At 36.3% G+C, this 21,730-nt stretch overlaps 1 protein-coding gene across 4 annotated transcripts in view; it reads left to right on the plus strand.

The window, feature by feature from the left end:
- The first annotated feature begins 223 nt into the window (after positions 1-223).
- The window catches only part of LOC131166072 (uncharacterized), a 49,101-nt gene continuing 27,594 nt past the window's right edge, over positions 224-21,730 (plus strand). For 2 of the 4 annotated variants that reach the window (XM_058124306.1, XM_058124307.1), the window contains exons 1-7: positions 224-627; positions 10,571-10,755; positions 10,830-10,936; positions 14,424-14,504; positions 15,318-15,421; positions 15,550-15,636; positions 18,936-19,138. In XM_058124306.1, the coding sequence (XP_057980289.1) occupies positions 358-627; positions 10,571-10,755; positions 10,830-10,936; positions 14,424-14,504; positions 15,318-15,421; positions 15,550-15,636; positions 18,936-19,138 (1,037 nt within the window). In that variant the 5' untranslated portion in view covers positions 224-357. The remainder of the gene's footprint in view (positions 628-10,570; positions 10,756-10,829; positions 10,937-14,423; positions 14,505-15,317; positions 15,422-15,549; positions 15,637-18,935; positions 19,139-21,730) is intronic. The other 2 variants (XM_058124308.1, XM_058124309.1) reach the window with 1 other exon arrangement.

Below are 21,730 nucleotides of genomic sequence, written 5' to 3' on the forward strand. Positions count from 1 at the left end.
AAGATTTTAATAAAAAAAAAGTTTATCTCCCATTGTAAAATTCAAATTCGGCCAACAAGCATAAACCTTTTTAAATCAAAAGAATATGTGAGAGGTCTACGAAACACTTGCCTGAATTTATACTGGTATTATCACGTGAACCCGTATCATTATGCGTGGTGCGGTACAGCTGTAAATCGAACGGCTGGCAGCCGTTAATAGAGGACTTAATTGGTGATAACCGTACCAAATTTACCGCAGGGAAATAGGTACGACGACACCAAAACTGGAAGTGTGAACCGCATTCTCGTCTCCGCCGAAGTGACCACAGAATCTCGTTGAGTAGGGTTTCAAATTCCCCGCCACTCTTCCCTTCTAATGGCGGGAGAAGGTGAAGGGCCGGAGACTCCATTGATGCCCAAGCAAGTCCCAAGCCCCAAGGACGATGCCCGCATTGTTTCGCAAACTAGTTCGTCTCTTCCACGATCCGAGAACGACGCCTCTCCATCGACGAAGAAGCCTGTGAGCCCCAAGGAGTTCATACTCTCAGTGGCTACCAAAATATCCTCACAGCCGCTCCAGAGCTCTGATCCCGACGTTTGGGGCGTCCTCACTGCCATCTCCAGCAACGCCCGCAAGCGCCACCAGGTCTAAAATCTTAAACCCCTATATATCCTGTATTTATTCTTTGGCTGGAACCGATCATAGACTTCAAGCTTTGAATTTGTTTTTGGTTTTTGTGAAACGCAATACGAAATTATGTTGACTTTTTTTGAATTTCACACAATTCCAAATCTAAATGTGAACTCCTTGCTTCTAACTGTCAATATCAAATTAGAGAACTACTTTGTCAAATTTCACAAATATTTTTATTTTTTTTAAAAATAATTATTTTCACCGTCGGTTGAGTTTAATGGTTGGTAGAGCGTGAGTATTTGAACTTGCAGTGTGAGTTATGAATGCAAAGGATTGTGGTTTGGGTTTTTGAGTGAGGTTGTTTTCAGGTGAAATTATCGAGCTGGAATTTAGGATTGGACTTGACTAGGATGTTTGGTGCATATTGCTTGTTTTCATTGTGTTTTTGGGCGCTATGGTTACAAATGCGTCATCTAGATTAGATCCATTGTGCAAAATGAGGGTCATCACAGAAAGATGTCAATGTGATCAAATTTAAATTAATTTGCTTCACTGAGATTTAGATGCTATTTGTTGGTACGGATGCTTTTATCTATATTAGCTCCATTTTTTATAATTTGGGGGTTCTTGCCACAATTAAAGTTCTATTATCAGATTCAAGCTTTAATGAAATGACCCAGTTTTGATTTCTCATTTCCATTTATGGTGATCGACTACTGCCTCCCTATTGCGTGTAATAGTTGTATGATGTAGGCCAGCAGAGAATGAAGAGAACAGAGAGAGAGAAGGAGGAGGAGAGAAAATGAGGAGGAAGAAGAACAAGAAGAAGAAAGGATGAGGGCGAAAGGCATAAATGTTGGGAGAGGAGCAAGGAGGGCAGTTTCTGATTCAATTTGAATTGCACAACTGAAAATGAAGAGGAAGAAGAACAGCAAGACGGAAGGATGAGGAAGAAAGGCAGAAATGTGAGGAGAGAGAAGCAAAGACTCATAAGAAACTAAAGATACCCAAAAAACCGTGAACTAACTTAAATTTGAAATTATAAAAATTTTCCAAATTTTATAATTATTTAATTACGCAAAAAATCCTGAACTAACTAAAATTTTGAAATTATAAAGATTTTCCAAATTTAAAAAAAGAATTTAATTTCTAAAATTATAGCTAATTTATGTGCCTAAAATTTTCCATAGGCAGTCCTTCAAAACTCTTTTGGCTGGAGAAAAATTGACCTCGAGTTATAAAATATTGCAGTAATTGCAACTTCATAAGATGGAAAATAGTTGTGCAAGTTGCGAAATTGTGAGGTGACATGAGCTGCATTGCATCCTCAATCGCCAATAGAAAGCAGCAAAACTTTTGTCCAACTACAAGCAACATAGAGTTCTCCATTGTCCTTGTGTTAAGTCACAAGTCTTCCAAACAAAAAATCAATTTAAAATATAATGGCAACACAAGAAAATATGTGTTTGGACCATTTGGTCCATATTCAAGAATGTTGGAAAAACAGTGCATTAGAGTTGGTTGAGGAGCATCCAGAGGGAGAAGAAGCAGGTGATGGAAGCGTTTATGTTATGGATGGAGAAGAAATCATCTAAAAGGAATTCTCGACGAAGTTTAGTAATTGAGGACTTTTCAACAAAATTAAAGCAAACTATTGTAACTCATACTTTGGGTTAGAAGTAGGCAATTGTGGTTCATGAATTGAGTCATTAACAAGCATTTCAGTCCTTGTAGTCCTTGAAGTTTATTGCAAGTTTCAAGAACCAAGTTTGATGACAAGTCAAGATCCTTCTCTGGTCTAGAAGAAGTGTTGATATCGTTTGGGGTGACTAAAGGCAAACCTAAGACCTCATGTTGATTAAGAGACTTATGAAGAAACTTCAAGAGAAGAGAGTTTATACAAGGAGGCCAACAAATCCTCCTAAAAGAAAAAGAGAAACGAAAAAGAAAGAAAAACAATATATACAAGAAAAGAAGGAAGAAAAAGTAGGTAACAAATCCTTTAAATCATGTTGAAATAGAAACCAAAATTGTCAAAATAACTTGAAGACAATAACCTGGAGCAAAACAAGAAGACAATCATGTTCCAAATCCTTAATCTAATCAATTGGAAAATAATGACCATGAAAAATGGGAGCATTTTTCCTTAGCCAGATCATTCAAATGGAGTAAAAACTATACCACCATTGTCTCCTTTCATCATTATTCTTCTGTCTAAAAGCAGTTAGCAAAATAGCCTCTAAGGAACTAGGGCACACCCAACAATCTCTAAATAAACTAAAAAGGTTATTCCATAAACTCAGGCTCCATTCTATACAACAATGAAGAAAGAGTTGAGCATGGTGCTAAGTACAAGCATAAGACATCACACACACGTCAAGAAATCTTATAAGGTCTTCTAATTTGTGTTGGATTTATGATGTTAACTTTATAAATTGGCTGTCTACACACAAACCTTAACCTTAGAGGGATTCTTAGGCCTATTCACTTGTGGGGGAAAAATTTCCAAATAATTACAAAAATGCCACTTTGTTTTCCAGTTTTCCTAATTTGTATAGGAAAGTTGGAAATATCTTTTTTTATTGTTTTCTTGATTTCTTACATATGTATTGGAAAAGTAGAAAACAAGGAGGCATTTTTGTTTTTAGTTAGAAATTTAGAAGTGGAAAATAAAAACTGTTTTCCACAAGTAAAATGACCCTTAGCTTTCCACAAATGATTAACAGGAAGACAAGAATGACGAGGATAAGAATAAAAAGATTTAGAAGAGAATCCACCATTGGCATCTATACCCCAAACATTGAAACCATGTAGGAGTAATGAAAGGATTCCAACAAACTAAGAAGCAAGTAAGGCTCCTCAAACTTCCCGTCATCAACATTTCTCTTTAAATTGAAAAGCCCATATATATTAAAAAACAGAGAAATAGGTGCATCTTGCCACTCGTCGACGATTCTGTCCACTCGTCGACGAGTCTTTGCTGCTGCCCTGCACCAAGACCACGTCCATATGTTTTTCCCTTTGTTTATAAACTCTCGAAGTATAAGAGCCACACCATAAACAACAATCTCCACCTTGGCAATTATAGGCCCCTTAGGAGAACCTGAAAAACATATCTGACTGCTCCACCTTGAATTCTGAACCTTCGGTTGGAACCGTCTCTTTTCTAGCACTTGGAGACATGTACCAAGTCCAAGCAGCGTCACTTGAACTTGCCGATGGCAAGTTCAGCTTCTACCATCAACCCCAATACAGTTGTAGATCTAACACCCGAAGACTTCACCCTAGGCTTCCAATAAGACCATCCCACAATAGTAAACACAAAAACTGCTACAAGTCTTATATTACCAAAGCCTCCTGCATAGTTTTCAACAAAACTAACAACTGACGATTCACTCTGTTGTCTGTTGAAACACTCCATTACACAATCGTGGAGGACCTTTGACATATCTTGGATATCACAGCCCGTCCTTGGGTACCGAGCGGTAGACATTCCATATAGATTATCCACAAAACTCCCCTAAGATAGCAAACAAAAGTCTCCCTGTACTTCCGTCCATAAAGCCACCTTGGGATAACACCAATCTCCCTGTAGCTCTATCCACAAAGCCACCCTGAGATAACACCAATCTCCCTATAGCTCCGTTTACAAAACCACCATGAGATAACACCAATCTCCCTGCAATTTTGTTCAAGCGAATCAGCAAACCAAGACCCATCTTGGCCGTATCCAACACATTCATGTCAAAACCTTCCAACAGAGTATCCAACTGATTAGCCTCAGTTAAAGCCTTTCCAGCCAATAACATGTCATTCACACACAACAGATACATCACTCCATGACATCCTATCATCCTTTTCCACACTGGAAGGCTCACCAACTCACATACCTAAGTAGTAGTCTGATAGTACATATGAGCCCACCATGATCCTGCTGGTCTCCTGAACTGAAAACTCCCTGCAATATGAACTTTGTCATCTTTGCCTTGAGTCTGTTGCTCCACCTGCATCACATGCCCATTCATACCGTGATACTATTAACCTGAGATAGAATTCCCCGCATTTCTGCCCCGAGTTCCTAACTCCACCTGAATAACATGATTGCTGCTATTGCAGTTTTTTGGCATTTTTTTCTCTTTCTTTACCTGAGTATGTTGCCCCATGACTTTATCACCAAACATCATGTCCTCGATCACCCCTTTGTTTGCTATAGGATCACCCAGCTTGCACCCACCTTTCTTATAACCCAGAAAGATGTATTGTTTGGACATAACACTAAGCCTAGATCCTCCATTACTAGAATAGTGCACCAGTGGACATCCACTCACAACCTAGTAGTCTACCGCAAAACCTGCTCACAAATCACTTGCAACTTTCCTATCTAGCAATACCTTTGACGATCGGTCACACGAGAAACCCACCATACTCATTGACTTCACCAAGAAGTACCTTGCAAGCCCTGCTCACAAACTTCTTGAACAAAACCAGCGTACTCAGCTCCAATGTTTGACTTGAGAATCTCTCTCCCGATCTGGTTCTCCACCTCAGCCACTGCATGAAGTACACCAAGACCTTTCGTGATAATCCCACGAAAAACATATGTCTATCCCTTGATGATATCATCATTGGTTCCCAAACATTTGAATGCATGTAGTCATCCATATGCTTTAATTGCATATGCCACAAGAAACCCGACTCAGACTCAACAGTTGCAATCCCACCTACAATTGTAACATCTTGTAGTGCAAAGATGTTTCCCGCTACTTTATCCCCTTTCATCACTATCGAGTTACCACACATTTTCATTTCTTTGCATTCAGACTCGTAAGGATATCCATTACGGTCTAAAATTTCCAAAGAAAAGACCATTCTTTCTTTAGACCTGATTCATGCTTTACATCACATATGACTTTTAAAATACCATCATACATTTTGATTTTGACATTTCCAATAACAAATATTTTGCATGAAATATCATTTTTCCATCAAAATACAACTAGTATAAACTGACCTGTCGGTGTCAAACCTTTTTCTAGGATAAAAGCATCCGGTGACTAAGATTCAAGAATCACCCGTGAGGCACTCCGAACCTGATGAAACACGTAGCATATCTCCAACACTACATTCTGAGTCTTTCTGCACTACACTTACATATTTTGATGAACCCTTAGACATATATCGACATTCTCGTTTTCACCAAACTAATGCTGGAGAATTCTCATCCATGACGTGATACAACACGTCCTTAGCCAAAAAAAGACGAATGATTGCTCCCAATTCATTTCAAGTCGTTGCATCCATGCTCTCCGGTTGAAATTCTGTATAAACCTTAACCATGCCTTGTTACAACATGAGATCCTTAAATTTGGAGGCCATATAACACTCTCTGATACCAATTGTTGTGAAAAATAAGGGTCTCTTCCAATAATGCGCAACGAAATAAACATTGTATAAAGAATCACACATACATACTTGCAACAAAGTAAATGGTGAATACAAAAAATATTCCACAATCATAGCAATGTAAAGAGAGTAAAGATAAGAGCAATGACACCAGTAATTACGTGGTTAAACAAAACCTACATCCACGGGAGCAGTCGACAAGAGATTCACTATGAAAATCAAAGTCTCACTGTACAATGATCTTTTCTCCTTCACTCACCCTCTCTTACTCTCTTACTCGCTCTCTCTCTTACATATTGAAATATGCCCAAAATGACATATATAATAGCCCCTCGGAGGTTTCTCTCCGAATACCCAACCACTCCAACGTTCAAATTCAAAATTTAAATTCTTTCTTGCAGCCCAACGACCACTCGTCGACGAGAACAGGGCACTCGTTGACGAGCCAGAGAAGGCCACTCGTTGATGATTTTGTCCACTCGTCGACGAGTCTTTGAACTTTGAGATTTCCTGGCTCTAGGTATCTCCTCGTCGACTCACTATGAAAATCAAAGTCTCACAATACAATGATCTTCTCTCCTTCTCTCACCCTCTCTTACTCTCTTACATTGCTATGGTTGTGGAATGTCTTCTGTATTCACCATTTACTTTGTTGTAAGTATGTATGTATGATTCTTTATACAATGTTTATTCTGCTGCGCGTTGTTGGTAGAGGCCCTTATTTTTCACAACAATTGATATCAGAGCGATTATTGTCATGGCATTGGGATCATCTTCTGCAAGATTTGGCGTTGTCAAATTTGTTGGAATCGGAAACTTTGGTTTGTGGTAGAGGAGAGTAAAGGATATTCTTATGCAACAGGGAATGACTAAGGCTCTACTTGGTGTTCAACTAGTTGGAATGGATGAGGCAACATGGAGATAATTGGAAGCAAAGGCTTTTTCTACAATACGCTTGTATTTGGACGATAAAATTCTCTATCATGTGATGGAGGAGGAATCTCCAGCGGCTGTGTGGCGAAAGCTTGAAAGCCGGTATATATCTAAATCCTTGTCGAACAAACTTTTTCTCAAGCAAATATTGTATTGACTTAAGATGGTTGAGAGTTCGGACTTGAACCAACATATCAACATTTTTAACCAAATTGTGAGTGATTTGGCACGTGTTGATGTAACATTCGAGGAGGAAGATAAAACATTGATGCTATTAAATTCCCTTCCTACGTCTCAAACTTATGAAAATTTGGTTACAACTCTTACATGGGGCAAAGATAATATGAATTTGGAAGAAGTCACAAGCGTATTGCTTGGTTTTCATCAAAGAATGGTGATTAGCAATGAAGCTTCACATGGTGAAGGACTTGTTGTAAAAGGTAATCAAGAACATGGGAGATGTAAGATCCAAGGTAAATCTCGGTTGCAATCCGGAAAGAAGAAGAAGGACGTGAAATGCTTTAAGTGCGGTGAAATTGGGCACATAAGGCCGAAATGTCTGGAGTGGAAGAAAGGGAATTCTGAAAATCAGTAAGGTTCGTCAAAATTTGCATGTGTAGTGGAAGGAGATTCAGAATGCAGTGATGGAGATATGCTGTGTATTTCATCGGGTTCGGAGTGCCTCACAGAAGACTCTTGGATTCTAGATATCGGATGCTCTTATCATATGACAGCAAATAGAAAATGGTTTGACGCCTACAGGTCAGTCAATACTGGTTGTGTTTTGATGAGAAATAATATTTCATGCAAAATACTTGGTATTGGAGATGTAAAAATAAAATTGTATGATGGTGTTGTAAGAATTATATATGATGTAAGGCATGTGGAGGGTCTAGGAAAGAGTGTTATTTCATTGGGTATTTTAGATTGTAACGAGTATAGTAATGAGTCTGAAAAAGGAGAAATGAAGATGTGTGAAGGCGATTCGATAGTGATGAAAGGAAAAAAGATAAAGGGAAATATCTATGTATTGTAGGGTGTTACAGTTGTAGTTGGAGATGCAACTGTTGAATCTGAATCAGTTACTTCGTGGTATATGCAGTTGAAGGATATGGGTGACTACATATATTCAGATGTTTGGGAACCAATGATGATAGCATCAAAGGAGAGACATGTATTTCGTGAGTTTATCACGAAGGGTCTTGGTGTACTTCATGTAGTTGCTGAGGTGGAGAACCAGATCGGAAGAGAAATCCTTATGTTAGACATTGGGGACTGAGTACTCTAGTTTTGTTCAAGAAGTTTTGTGAGCAGGGCAAGTTATATGCTGAGCTTGCAGGGTACTTCTTGATGAAGTCAGTGAGTATGGTGTGTTTCTCGTGTGATCGGTCTCCAAAAGTATCGCTAGATGGGAAAGTTGCAAGTGAATTGTGGGCATGTTTTTGCAGTAGACTACTCGGTTGGGAGTGGATGTCCATTGGTGCACTATTCTAGTGATGGAGAATCTAGGCTTGGTGTTTTGTCCGGACAGTACCTCTTTCTTTATTCACTAAGAAAGGAGGGTGCAAGCTGGGTGATCGTGTGGCAAACAAAGGGGTGATTGAGGACATGACTTTTTGTTGATAAAGTCATGGGGCAGTGTACTCAGGTAAAGGTAAAGGAAGAGAAACAGAAATGTGAGAAAACTGCTGCAACAACAATCATGTTATTCAGGTGGTGTTAGGGACTCAAGGCAGAAATGCAAGGAGTTCTAACTCAAGTTAACAATATCGTGGATTAAATGGACTTGTGATGCAAGTGGAGCAACAGACTCAAGGTAGAGATGACATTGGTCATATTGCAGGGAGTTTTAGCTCGGGAGAGCGGCAAAATCACGGTAAGCTCATGTGTACTATCAGACCACCACTCAGGTGTGCGAGGTGGTGAGGCTTCCAATATGGAATAGGGTGATAGGATGCAGTGGAGTGATATGTTTGTTGTGTATGAATGACATGTTATTGGCTGGAAATGCTTTAACTGAGACTTTAATCAATTGGGAACTCTATTGAAAGGTGGGTCTTGGTTTGTTGATTCGCATGGACAAAGCTGTAGGGAGATTGATATTATCTCATCGTGGCTTTGTGGATAAAGTTGCATGGAGATTAGTGTTATCTCAGGGTGGCTTTGTGGATGGAACTGTAGGGAGACTTCGTTTGCTGTCTCAAGGAGATTCTGTGGAGAATCGTTGTGAAATGTCTACCACTCGGTACCCAAGGACAGACTGTGATGTCCGGGATATGTCGAAGGTCCTCCATGATTGTGTAAATGGGGTATTTCAGCAGGCAACAGAGTGGACCGTCAGTTGTGAGATTTGTTGAAGACTCTGTAGGGGACTTTGGTGATATAAGACTTGTAGCAGTGTTTGTTCATTGTTGTTGGAAGGCTTTGTTGAAAGCCTAGGGTGAAGTCTTCGGGTGATGAATCTACAACTGCATTGGGGTTGAAGTTCAAGCGGTATTGCTTGGACTTGGTATTTGTCTCCAAGTGTTAGAAGGGAGACATAACCGAACCGGGCGATTCAAGTTCAAGGTGGAGCAGTTCATATGTTTTTCAGTATTCTCCTAAGGGGGCGTATAATCACCAAGGTGGAGATTGTTGTTGTTTATGGTGTGACTCTTATACTTGGAGTTTCATAAACAAGGGAAGGACGAAGAACATGGAGGGGCTGCACAGCAAGGACTCGTCGATGAGCTCAGGGAGCTCGTCGACGAGTGCCGCTTGGGTTGTGAAGAGAAATTCAAAATTTGAATTTGGACGTTATGGTAGTGGGGTATTTGGAGGGAAATCTCCGAGAAACTTCTATTTATGTACTTTTGAATATATAAGACTAGTGTATTGTTGTTCTTCACATTATAGTGAATATTGAGTGTCATTTTCTTTATTCTTATGTGATAAATTGTTGTTTCTCATCCATATTGGTTGTGTTGTTGAGGCTTGGTGATTTGTAGTAAGTTTACATCTTCCGCTGTGTGTGTGTGTGTATCCTATACTCAATTCAAATCACAACAAATTGCCCCACACCAAGACCACATCCATATGTTTTTCCCTTTGTTTATAAACTCTTGAAGTGTAAGAGCCACACCATAAACAACAAGGATTCATATAGCCGACCCCACCTAGTGGGACTTAAGGCTTGGTTTTTTTGTTGTTGTTGTTGTAGGGTAATCTTATTATTCTTCATTATGTTACATGCAGAATGTAAAGGTTAATGGCTGTTGTAAATTACATTCTGTTAGTTTTTTTCCTGTGGATAAGAGTTTGGCATGTGACTTACATTTTTACATAATAGGTCTGCCACATTTCATCAGAATCAACTTCCTCCTTAATTTGTCGACTTTGAGTGTATGCCTCCTTAGTGTTTTGGTTGCTTGCTAGAATGAAGGTGACAGAGCATTATGGTTTGAGTTCACTTCCTGCAAAATTTTTCTAGATGCTGCTTTTATGTCTTTATGTCCACATTATTATATTTGTTTTTTAGCTGTTGACCTGGCTTTTGTGCTGACGCTGGATATTCTTAAATTAGCATATTATAACTTATATATTGTTTGTGATTTGAGCTGATGAAAATATTGTAAACCAGGGCATAAACATGCTTTTGACTGCTGATGAGCACTGCATTGGGCGTTTAGTAGACGATATGCGATTCCAGATTGAATCAAATGCAATTAGTGCATACCACTGTAAAATTTATAGGAAGCGGGTTGCCACCGAAGATGTGGAGCATCTGTCCAACCTCTACACATCTGCCTTCCTGAAAGATACTAGGTTGTGTGTAATTGTAGGATTTGTTTAATGTGTTTTACTTTGTTAAAATTTCCTCATTTGATTGAGCTCATTAGCAGCACAAACGGGACATATCTCAATTGGGGGAAGTTGAAGAAGAACAGCTCTGAAGCTAAACTCCAGCATGGAGATATTATATCATTTGCAGCCCCTCCTCAGCATGGTAATGCTTAGCTCTTGAGAATGCATGCTTCCCCATGGTCTTGTTTTTGTCTAAGATAATTTTTTCTCTGAATGAGATTCATGCCTCACTGACTATAGTTATTTTTTACATTTACTTGCAAAATGGTAATTGTGAGGTTCCTGTATACGGGGTACTTTCACCTGATTATTTGTACTTATATCTGCTTTACTTATTTACTATTCTTGGCTGAACACTTGCTTTGAAGGGGGCATTTGTTTTGCATGTGGTGATGGCACCTCAAGATTAAGGCTAATGCTGATGAGGTTTATGGGATCACCGTGTCATCCATGTGGCAGAAATCTGAAGTCACCTTTTGTGATCTTACCATTTCTCAATCCAGTGATCTCCGTCCTGGTATTGAGGAGGGTGATCCAATGTCACCTAAGGGCAGCGATTCTGCAAAAGGATTTTGGGGCTGATGCCGCTGATTTCTTCCCTGCCCTAGTCCACAACATAAACAAAAAAATGCCCCTAGTCCCACTAGCATTAGATCAATTATAACAGCTGTGTTGTTGTATGATGTTAATTATACCTGCTAATAAAATAAATATTTATATATAACAATATATGATAAAAATACTATATAATACATAAATATAAATAATTAAACAAATAAGAGGTATGCAAACATATAAAACCATTGCTGTATGTTAGCATTGCACACATTTATTTGGAACAAAGCTCCCCATCTTATACTAATTTTATGTTACTACAGTGAACAGGTTTGATGCTAAATAAGATGCCTATTAAATCCTAACATGAAATAACATCAAAACCAAGTAATCTACGTCACTTGAATATTTGATTAAGGTCCTTTGACATTGCTTAATTAGTGGAAAGTGGAAACAGGAACTAGGTTCAAACTTCAAACAAGTGGTAGAAGAATAGTGTCACTGTTGCGAGCAATATGCTGATGCTGGTGATGCCAAAATGAAGGGAAGAAGCAGTTCCCTGTTGCAGTGTTTGCTGCCTTGAGGTTGAAATTGCAGACTGCAATAATGACAGGTGGATGAGCTGTCAAAGGTGTGTCTGGTTGGTAAGGGCAGTCAGGTTTGTCTGGAAAAATGGTGTCTTGTGGGTAAGTTCATGATCAATGAAGATGCCGGTGCCTGACCTCCCTTAGTCCAAATAATTTCTCAGTCGGGGAAGAATGCATGCATTCGTGCCCATAAGCAAATAGGCATCTCACTATGCATGCGCCTTATTTCTGAAGTGTGAAGTGAAATGCATGCCATTTTGTTGGTGTGTGCAGCCAACAAGCAAAGGTGTTTGCCTTTTGGGATTATTGCATTTCCAATTGCACCTTAGGGCATTTTAGCTACATCTGAAGAAGCTCCTGAGATACACTTTTTAAAACATTGCCTGATGAGAGGAAAGAAGAAGGGAGGCTATGAAATGAATTTCCAAGGGCTTTGATGCAAAACTCTAGCTGCAATATTTGCATCCTGCCCATTCTCTTGCAGTCCATAGATCGGTAAATTATTATCACTTCTCTCTCTCTCTCTAGGCCATGCAGTGGTTGTGGAAACTGTAATTACCAGCTCCTTGCCAGCACCATTAAAACCTATTCATCTTCTTTTATATTCAGGCAAACTTCACAAAGAAAAATTTAATTTAGTTTTTTTTTTTCCCCACTTTCCTGAGGAATCATATAGTGTTCCCTGTTCACCTTTTTTTGTTTTTGGGGGGAGGGGTGGTTAGAAGGTGTTGTTCTTGTTATTGTATATTTGCCTTCTATTCAAAATTTCAATTACGCTTTATCTGTATTCTTTTAGACTGCTATACTAGAACAGTATATGGGGTCTCTTATATATATAATAGCAAAAGAAAAGATCTCATTAGAAAGACAAGAATTTACAAAGAGGAGAATAAGACATCAAAAATCCAGAAAAAGAAAGATACTGAAACAAAAAGAATACTTTGAAATATCAAAGCAAAAATTCCTCCAATCTTGCTGAATATACGAAAAGCTTTCTCCCTTAAAGCAACCAGAGACAACACACTATAAAGAAGCCAAATAATGGATCTTCTCCCAAACCAGCTGTCTGCTCAATTTCATCCTGAAAAAATCCGTGCATCTCCCTCCAATCATAAACTCCACAGCTCTGCAAAAATTCCAAACTTCCACAGAGCAGTCCTATTCTTTGTCCTTCCAAAGCCCTCAAAAGAGATGGCCAACATTCTATCCACGGTCACTGGACAAACCCAAGCTTCTCCCAACACGCCAAATAAATTATTCTAGATGCTCCAAGAAAAATCACAATGTAAGAACAAATGAGGAGCCAACTCAGAATTCAAATAGCGAAGTACACACACAAATGCAGATAAGGCCTTCAAACGTCTCCTAATTTGCAACAGATTATTAGTTTTGATTATATTAAGCACAATCAACCAAATGAAAGGCTTAATCTTTTGGGGAGCTTTAGCCTTCCAAATATTTGAAAATAGATGAAAACAAGATGTGGAACGGGTCAAAAACTTAAGAATAAACTGAAAGATCCAAAGCCCTTGACGGAGTATCCCTATCTGAGGAAAGATTACTATTTTTCAATGATGACAACAAGGAGGAGAGTTCCATCATCTCTCTTATCATTTAGAGATCATTTGAAATAAAAGTTCCAAGAAACTGGAGGGCTACCTGAATGAACCACAAAAAAAAGAGAGATCATACTATCTTGCCCTAAGCTCAATCGAAAGACGTGAGGAGAAAATGTGGATAGAACATCATTCCCCCACCACGGATATTTCCAAAAGCAAATCTGAGATCCCCTCCCCACAACAAAATTAATGTGAGGAGTGAATACGGGATAAATCTGAGAAATAGATTTCCATGGGCTCTCCAAAGAACATCGCAAACACTGGTTTCCCACCCTTTTGAATCCAACCCATGCTTAATTTTAATCAATTTATGCCAAAGGGAATGATCTTCTAATGGAAAACGCCATAAACATTTAGGTAGGAGCCATGTTTTTAGACACCAAATTTACAAGACCCAGCCCTCCCTCCCTTTTAGACCTGCAGACCTCCTCCCACCTGACCAAATGATCCTGAAACACCCAACTCCTGAGTCCTGACCATAAAAATCTCTTAGAATTTTCTCAATCTTATTTGCAATCACCTTTGGAATTTTAAAAATTGACAAATAATATTAGGGAATGCTAGATAAACAAGCCTCAGTAAGGGTAATTCTGCCCCCAAAGGAAAAAAGTGCCCCCTTCTCGCCATCCAACCTCTTCGCTGCTTTTAGAAATTGACAAATAATATAGGGGTCTGATATGTTTTTAAGTTCCTCTTGTTTTGGTTGTTTTACTTCTTCTTATAGAATCTTTTCCCTATTTTTAAGATGATAAAATAGTCTAGATGAAGAGTTCTGTTTTGTGAGCCTGAACAAGCAATAATTTGAGTTTGAGAAAAAATAAATTATTTTCTTAGTTACTGATTTTTTTCTTGTATGATGTGGTTACAGAGCTTGCATTTGCATTTGTATATCGAGAAGTTATTAAATCTATGTCCTCAGCAGATGGTGCAGTTTTGAAGAGAAAAGCTGGTAAGACTCATTATAACATGAAATCATGTGTAGGAGCTGCTTACGTTCTTATTTTATTATTTTTCTTTTTACAGTTCTGAATGTATGTGCTGCTGTTCTTAAATGTTGGTGGACATCATAAATGAAGCATCTCATTGTTTTGATTGTTCTGGGTTTATGTGTTGGATTAACCCATTGTGTTCTGTTAATGTGAGTAGATTATCAATCCAGTTATTGTAGTATAGATATTCTAGTGCATTTCACCTTGTTCCTGGTTTTTGCATTGATTGGTCACAAGACTCACAACATTTGTGGTTTATAGTAGTCTGGCAATGATAACTAGTTCTTTTTTTTTTTTCTTCTTTTAATTAAATGCAATGATCAGATTTCGAAAGAATGAAAAATTTCGTAACTCGTCAAGATAGTAAACATATTTCCTAAGTAGATTATTCTCCAAACAAAGTTTTCCAAAATTTTGAATTGATCGATGTGTCCATAAACTTGAGTATTTGATTGTCATTACATTTTAAGTGTAGAGTGGATAATCAAACGTTGTGGTGGTTCTGAATATCTGATCAGAAATTAGCTATGCTGATGTTTTCTAAATTTATCTTATTAGTTCTTGACTTTTGTCGCAACACCTTTACTGTTAATGCTTTATTTCATTTGAGTTTTGACAGTTAACCAAGACATGCACTTGTCATGTAATGGATAATGTACTTGTTGGTATTTTTTGACTTTGATCACTCTTTATTTGGTTCAATATTCAAATATAAATCAAGCTGTCAATTTCGACTCGTCTATGCTTTGAGACATGGCTGTTTTTCTGTGAAGAGGATTTCGGTTCTGAAAACAAGAGAATAAAAGGTATTGGCATCGGTGCTCCTGAGGGTCCTATTTCTCTTGATGATTTTCGAAGTCTTCAGCGGTCAAACATGGTATCTTTCATTTTGAACATTAGACTATTGTGACGGCGAATTTTAAATATTAACTCGTGAAACTGAAAAATCATAATTATTTTTATTTTTACACAGTTCATAAATCTTAAATATTTCTATACATGCAGGAGTTGAGGAAGCAATTGGAAAATCAGGTCCTTACAATAGATACAATGCGCAATGAGAATCGTATGGCTGTTGAACGTCATGAAAATGTATGCTCTGCCTGTATTCTGATTTAGTGACAGGAAATGTATTAGTTTTGTGTTTTACCCCTTGTTGTATCCAAGGTCTTAAATTTCGATTTCGACTCAAATTTCGAAGCTCCAAAAGTACAGAAATTTCGACGGAAATTTCGATTTCGATGTCGATTTCGATTTCGATTTGAAAGAATAACGGAAACTAGTAGTAAAGCATGGAATTCTTTGTGAAACTTTAGAAATGGTTAACGAACATAAAAATATAAGTTTTAAGACTAATATATTACAAATTAAATACATCTATGTTTTGTATGAGGTGGAAAAGTTGTAAAATAGTATGTGTATCAAACATGTTTGTAAGATAATGTACGTTAAACATATTCAGTTAATGCAAATGAAATTCATAAATCATTTAAATATTATTTATTATACAAATATTGATAATTTAGATATGAATGGTTAAATAAAATATTACTATAAGTTTATTTTTTCATATAATTTCAAAAGCACTTGTAATAACCTTTTGTTTCAATAAAATAAATAAAATAAATTAAAAGAAAATTTTCACTTCATTCTCGTGGTTTCGATAAAGTTTGACAAATTTTACTAAAATTTCGAGGTTTCGATAAATTTCGGATGATTCGTTGAGATTTCGATGGAAATTATGCAAGACGGAAATCGACTGCAATTTCGATTTCGAGGGCGACGGAAATCGGAAATTTCGACAGTTTCATGGAAATTTAAGACCATGGTTGTATCTTGGTTTTGTGTGTTTATTACATTTTAGGGGCCATTTGGTATCATTGCCAAAAACTATAGAAACAAAAACTAAAAACTAGAAACAGAAATTAACTAGAAACCAACAACTTGTTTGGTTTATATTTATAAAGCTAATACAAATTTAAAAATTGAGTAAAAAATGTTCATTTTCATCTTTAAATCAAATATTTTAAAAATATGATTAAAATAATAAAATTACAAATAATGCACAATAAAAAACAATAATAAAAATAAAAATTACTTAATTCATATACTTTCAAATTTTATTTTACAATAAAAATTTTGTCGGGCGTGAAAATTGAAAAATACTAAAAATATTTTGTAATTTTATTTATTATTATTTTTTGAAAATGATGTATATTTTTATTTTAATTATATTTAAATTCATGTGATCATTTTATTTTAATTTTAATTTAAATGAATGATTTATTCCAAAAAAAAACTATTTCTTGATATTAAAATTTGTAGCCATGGGTTGTCAAAACAATTGAAAATCATAAAATCTGGTTTTTAGTTTTTTCGCAAATAGCTGAAAACTGGCAACAGAAACAGAAAACTAATAACATAAACAAACACGTTTTAATATGTTTTTTAACTGTGCAGAAATAGAAAGAGAAAATAGCAACTACCAAACAGGCCCTCAGCTTTCTAGCCTGTTTGGTAAAATTTAGCTGCATTTTCATAATATGTTTGATATTCTGTTAAAATTATTATCATCATTATTTCTTCTCACTGAAAATTTTTTGATGGGTCATGGTGAGTTTCTGTTGAATGGGATTTAAAAGATGAGGGAACCATTATGGGGTTATATCTTGAGTGTTGATAGTTTGCAAAGAAGGGAAACATGTGGGTGCATCGGTTCTACATTTATAAGAGGGACGCAGAGTCAGGGAAACTTGTGGATTACCCTGTGCTACATTTGTAAGAGGGATGGTGAGTCCATAAATCATTTACTGCTTTGTCATTTGTCTCCCTGCTACTAGAAGTTCAGAGTTGGTGAATTGTCTCTTGGGCTGTGGGTGGATTTGTGCCAAATTGATAGAGGAGCATCTTGATTGGCAGGGGCTTTTTGGAAGGGAAATTAAGGAGAATAGGCTTGGAGTTCATCCCTCCAGCGTTTTTAGGTTCTCGTGGAGACTGGGGAGAAAGGAATGATGGAACATTTTGGTGGCAAAAAAGTCATTGTTCAAGCTTTGAAAGGGCAATGGCTCAGGAGTTGGGACTTTCCATTTTTTTTGGAAGTCCTACACTTCTCATATGTATGTGTATTCATATATATTGTCATTGAGTTGTCTAAGTTAGGAAGCTAGGTGAAATGTGGTGGTTTTGTGATTTCATTTTTTTTTTTTTTTTCAGGCCATCCTTTATTATTCTCTTTTCTGTTGGTGCTTTATTTGTCTCTTCAAGATTACTATTAATGTTGGGGCTGCTGATTTACATAAGAATCCTCAGGGTGTGTTACCTTGAATTAAATCATAGGGTTCATCTTGATGAATTTGTTTGTCATGTTTTTCTGGGCTGAAGAACTGGCAGACTCTGTTCTTATTACTTGTAAACACGCTCAGGCTCCCACTCTCATGTCTATTCTTGGTTTGGAAATTTTGAAATTTTTTGAATTTGTGCATTAAGCTGGTTTTGAACGTAGAGACTTTAATAGCTTGCTTTATTGGTATTGTATGGGAATTTTCTAATACAGAAAATTGAATATTAGATATTGATGGTTCATATTTTTATTCTGTTTAGAAACTGGTAAGTTTGGTACTTGGTCTATTTTGTGTGTTTATTGACTATTTCATTGGATATTGTATGGGGGTGAAGTATGGCATATATTGATTTGGGAATATTATTCAAGTTGATAGTGTTGTTTTAGGGCCTTAATGTGCTTCTTTTTTTTATTTGATCATTGTTTCTCTGATCTTTTGCTTGTTTTTTGAAATTTGGGTTTTCTTTTCCCGGTTATTGTACTGAAAGAAATTCACTTTGCTCTCTTTTTCATTGATTTCCTGTTGTTCATATGTTCAATCTTAAAAAAGTGGATTAAACTTCTGTGAAATTTTGGTACTTCATTTACTTTCTTTAGTATAATTTTTTTTTTTATATAAATAGGAGATAAATTTTCTTGTTTAATTTAATAACTAATTAATCAGTACAGTTGAACTAATAAATTAAACTAGATATGTATAAACTCTACTTCTGATTGAGGATCAAGAGACAATGAAGAAGTTTATCTTCTGAAAAATTCTGTAATTTGCTTAATTTCAGTGAGATATCGAAATTGTTCTTGAAAAATTAGCAATGCTGTGCATAAAATTGAAGATATGAAGCATGCTTTCATGATGGTGAATTTGTGCCATTGCTTGAATTTTACATATGGTTCATTTTTTCTATTTTCCCACCATTTGTATGTTGTAATGCTTTCATGTTATGCAGGATTTGGTAATTTAGAATTTGGCTTTTGCTTGTACTTTAAAGAGGTCAGTAGCTCACCTGGACTTTAACTCTTTAAATTAAAAAAAAACAATATTAATCTGCAGGAACTGAAAGAGCTGAAAGACTCAATTACAAAATCTTACCTTGACCAACTCAAAGAGTTGAACGATTTGTTGGAGGTTAAACAGAATGAGGTGGTGGAGCTCAATAGAATATCAGCTGAACAAAAACATTCTCTCCATGATCTTAATGAAAGGCTAAGTGCTTCTATGCAGTCATGTATTGAGGCAAATGAAATAATGAATAGGTGAGACACATGCTCTTTTTCATAAACAGCAGGTGTGGCACAACTTTTGCCATCATTTTTTTTTTAATGTATTTAATTGCTACCTGACTAGATAATATTACTTTCCTTTGTGTTGTCTATGTTGTATTTTTTGCTTCAACAATCCCTGATAGTGCATTTTATTGTTATTTATATTATTGACCTAGGTTGTGATTTGTGAATTGGTTGTCTGGGATATCTAGCTGTAATTTTTAACTCTGCTGATTGATTTAAATGTTATGATGTTGTGACAATTATAAGTTAAACAAACTTTTTTTTTTTTTTTTCCAATAAAAACAGTTGATTTTTTAAATTGGCTCCATAATAAAGTTTGGAACATATGCTTATATGTAAGTGGTATGGGACAAAGCTCAAAATGTTAAGTGTTGTCTTGCAAAGAAAGGCAGCAAGATGGTTATGCAAGTTAAGAGAAAAGGGTTGAGAAGGATGAGGGATCACAAGAGTAAAGGCGAATTGGAGGAAAGAAGAGAGAATGAGAGGGGACACCTAGCCAATGGTATAATTCCAAGGAGAACAACTTGTTTACTTAATTCTATTCTTGAAATCTCTATGCACAAAAGGGTTATTAGAATGAGATAAGACACTCATAATTTCCTAGTATAACCCTAATAATGAAGACTCCTGATCCTATGGTGAAATTAAATCCCTATAATTAATTCAAATTTGAATAGAAGAAACCCAAAAGAGCAAAAACTAGTGGTGGATTAAAATTTTGTTAGTGGGGCAATGTGCACACATAAAAATTTATATTTACTTAGATTACAAATTATACTCTATATTATCTGCGTGCAAACAAAAATAAACATTTAAATCAATAAGTCAAGGCATTTTTAAGGTAAGTGGTCTATCAATGAATTTTTTCTTTCTTTCTTTCCTTTTTTAAGGGGTGACAAGCTAAGAATTTAATAACAAAAGTTATATTATTTTTGGGGGAGTTAGTGAGAACATTTACTTGTTACTCCCTTGCTCCTAGTGTTGATCCGCCCTCACCAAAAATCCTTTACTTCACTGTTGCAAGCTTACAGCAACTTCAATTCTGCTTCAATTCCCAAAAAGAAGTATTATTAATCTTTCAGCTCATGGGACATGGGTATGACAAGTCAAGGATATTGTGACATGCAAATCTTTATAATATAAGACATGATACATCAGGACACATTATTTAATAAATACATAATACTATATTAAAATATATTATAGGAGATAAATATTAAAATTATAAAATTTATATAAAACATTAGTAAAAAATCCAATATAAGTACATGTGTATCTTTTTTTTTTTTTTTTTTTTAAATTATTTATTTTATAAACAATCTTGATATATCACTTTTCTCGTTGTAATTGTCAGCAACTTTACTGTATTTTTTTTTCAAAACTAATATTGTGAATTTTTGTGAATAAAAACTAAAAAAAATTTATATTATAATGTATTATTATATGTCTAAGCTTGTTAGAAAAGTATCAAAGGAGTGCCAAGAAGTGTCCCACAAATATCTAACTTTAGAAATATGTTTTTGATGTATTCAAAAAGTTCTGGTAAATATCTGACTATAGAAATATATTTTATAATTATGAATATGTTTATGAAGTATTGGATACATGTAAAAATTTTTTCCAAACAAGTGTTGGTACGGGATGGACACTACATGGATATGGTACCTCTGTGGAAGTTCCTGTGCCACATGTCTGTGGTTATTAACTCAATAGCTAGTAAATTCATGAACTAATTTTAATTTATGATTACTAATTAAATTAGCTGAATTGAACCTACTTAATTTGGGAGATAAAGCAGGCCACACAGGTGCTGGGATATAAATTACTAATTATTCCAATACAATGCCTGAATCCATCCCAAATTTCCCCTTTCTTGCTAATATGCATTGCGTCATGTCACGAGCTAAGCTTGTTTAGGGCATTATGCTTGCCTGTGACCGCTTATCTCGTGTGCTTGGGATGAGTTTCCATCATGTAAATACTAGTGTAGGGTTATTTTCTACTAGTAGAGTCTTTGTAAGCCAAATAGGGCAGTATGACTCCTTGGTCACTTTGATGTTTCCTAGTGTCAGGATTATAATTACATAAAAACCTATGTAGGGGAGGGTGAGTGTTCATCAGTCATTGTAAAACTCACTAGCAATTGTCAACATGCTTAGCCTACTTGCCTCCCTCACTAAGTACACCATTTCAACGGAGGATTTGTTAATGAATTACGTTTGCTTCAATGTTTACTGCTTGCTTACCATGGCTTTCATGAATTGATTACTGTTTTCGCTGCTATCTGAATGAATGTTAATGAAAGTGCTTCGTGGATGAATGTTGATAAACAATAGGCTGGCTAGTTAAACAAGAGTGCTTTAGCTAGCTCCGCACGACCCTTCACAAGGGTGTGAAAATAGTCGGACCGTGACACTTGGTATCAGAGCCAAGTCGGTGACACTTGGTGAGAGCCCAAGGTTGAGTTGGTACGTGAATTCGATTGCCTTCGTTGTTGGATTTGGGAAGTGGTAAGTGACCATGGCACCAAACACTGCTGAGAGGATCAATGTGCTGGAA

Source organism: Malania oleifera, chromosome 10 (genome assembly GCF_029873635.1).
Source record: "Malania oleifera isolate guangnan ecotype guangnan chromosome 10, ASM2987363v1, whole genome shotgun sequence".
Classification (NCBI taxonomy): Eukaryota; Viridiplantae; Streptophyta; class Magnoliopsida; order Santalales; family Ximeniaceae; genus Malania; species Malania oleifera.